The 2,467-nt window shown below is 50.1% G+C and overlaps 1 protein-coding gene across 1 annotated transcript in view; it reads left to right on the top strand.

The window, feature by feature from the left end:
• Positions 1 to 1,361, top strand: part of LOC143041318 (uncharacterized) — an 11,608-nt gene extending 10,247 nt beyond the window's left edge. The window contains exon 2 of the mRNA XM_076213140.1: positions 775 to 1,361. Within this exon, the coding sequence (XP_076069255.1) occupies positions 775 to 1,361 (587 nt within the window). The remainder of the gene's footprint in view (positions 1 to 774) is intronic.
• Positions 1,362 to 2,467: the final 1,106 nt, after the last annotated feature.

A 2,467-nucleotide genomic window follows, 5' to 3' on the forward strand; every position in this document is an offset into this window, starting at 1 on the left:
GCACACACATAAGCACACACACACACACACACACACACACACACACACACACACACACACACACACACACACAAGCACACGCACAAACACACACAAGCACACACACACACACACACACACACACACACACACACACACACACACACACACACACATACACACACACACACACACACACACACACACACACACACATCTGAATATCAATCAAGAGAATTCCTAGCAATATTATGTTATCTACATAAATATCACACTTCTTTATTTGTTTATTCGGTTGTTGTTGTTTTTCGTGTATTCACATCTTCATTTCTAAAAAGTCAGTCCCAACTCACAGCCCCCGAACTGACCTGCTTCCTCCCCGAACTGACCTGGTTCCTCCTGGAACAGACCTGGTTCCTCCCCGAACTGACCTGGCTTCTCTCCGAACTGACTTGGTTCCTCCCCCGAATTGACCTGGTTTCTCCCCCGAATTGACCTGGTTCCTCCCCCGAATTGACCTGGATCCTCCCCGAACTGACCTGGCGGCTCATCTCCGAACTGACCTGGCTTCTCTCCGAACTGACCTGGTTCCTCCCCCGAATTGACCTGGTTCCTCCCCAAACTGACCTGGCTCCTCCCCGAACTGACCTGGCTCCTCCCCGAACTGACCTGGTTCCTCCCCCGAATTGACCTGGTTCCTCCCCCGAATTGACCTGGATCCTCCCTGAACTGACCTGGCTCCTCCCCGAACTGACCTGGCTCCTCCCCGAACTGACCTGGTTCCTCCCTCTTCAGGTTACTACGCTGACCCGAAGACTCGCTGCCAGGCCTTCCGCGTCTGCAACAACGAAGGCAAAGGCTTCAGCAGGGAGCTCTCCTTCCTGTGCCCCAACGGCACCATCTTCGACCAGGAGCACTTCACCTGCTCGTGGTGGAACTTGGTCGACTGCAACGTGGCCGAGTCCTTCTACGAGCTCAACGATAAGATCGGCGTCGTCCCGTCTGACTCTTCTAACCGTAATCCATCCACCACTTCGTCGCCTGCTCGACCTCGCCCCCCCACTCCCCCCACCGCAACTACTAACGTCAACATCCCCCAACCACCTCGTCCTCAAACTCCCTTCACCCAGCCCCCTCGCCCTCCAACACCTGCTCGCTCTCAAACACCCTTCACCCAGCCCCCCTCGTCCTCAGCAGCCAGCTCGCCCTCAAACACCCTTCAAACCCTCTCCTCCTCCTCAGACCCCAGCTCGCCCTCAAACATCCTTCACCCAGCCTTCTCGTCCTCAGACAACTTTCAGCCAGCCACCTCGACCTCAAGGTCCCACAACCTTCAGACCTCCCGTCCCAGCTGCTGTCACTTACCCCCCAGTGCGCCCTGATCCTCCCAACGGTCTGTGCTCGGCAACAGATTTTGGCAGCCGAGTACGCTAACCGCTGCCCTCCCACCTCCCCCTCTCACTCGACCTCAACCTCGCCATCTATCAACCCTCTAACTCAGATCTTTGACGACCTAAAAACCTTTCCGTCCGTAATGTCTTGCAATCCATTCCTGTCCTCCCTCCCCCCACACCTAATCACCCACTTTTCTAACCCACCCCCCAATCCATCCTGGGTCTCCATGAATATTCCCCCACTCTTCACACAACCAACTCCACCCAAGCTCCCTTGTAACCCGCATCTTTTTTTTTCTCTCTCAAACTCACCGCCTGAGTTAGGGCTCCTTTCCAACTAGATGGCCGTCCATGACTTAAATCAGTTCCAAATGACATCAATGATCCACTTTTTCATATTGTCACACCGGGGAGTGCACGCAGAAACCGTCTTCAAATATACATTACAAAATTCCCTTGGGCCTAGCCAGCCAACTACATAACGGATCAGTTTGATCACATGTTTCACTTATCATACAGAAAGCTTCTGTAGAAAGGAATGTTTCTTCATGTTGCCTTCGATTAAGATTCATAATCTTGAGAACAGGCTGAGCTTGTGGATCATTAGTTACTAAGCTGATTTAAGAGTTATATAGAAAAGAAATAGATATGAGTTATAAAGAAAGATAAAATAGGCCCCGTCTTCTTTCTGCTCCATAGCTGGGCAGTTGGGACACGACGCCACACTCACCGACATGGCGTCATCTAGCTTGGAAAGGGAAACGCTACGGACTAACGGAACAATCTTGGATGTGTTTTTGTGTCAAATTGTGATATTTGTGCTATTCCTGCCTGGCTCTCTACCAAAGCCTAATGCACTTGGAATGTTCCCCTTCTCTAACGAGTAGGATACTAATTTAAAAAAGGAATTTATTCCATCATGATGTGCAATATGTATATTTCTTTGAGCTACGTCTCTCTCTTCTGCAAGCACTTGCTCAATTGAATTTTTGAGTATGATTTGCAAGATTTTAAGGTTGAACCTCTACCCTAATATTTCTTCCCAATTCGCTCTTCATATTTTTTCTTCTAATAACTTATTTAGAATGCAAAAC

This window comes from Oratosquilla oratoria, chromosome 30 (assembly GCF_046742065.1).
Source record: "Oratosquilla oratoria isolate Oo_2021 chromosome 30, ASM4674206v1, whole genome shotgun sequence".
NCBI classification, from domain to species: Eukaryota; Metazoa; Arthropoda; class Malacostraca; order Stomatopoda; family Squillidae; genus Oratosquilla; species Oratosquilla oratoria.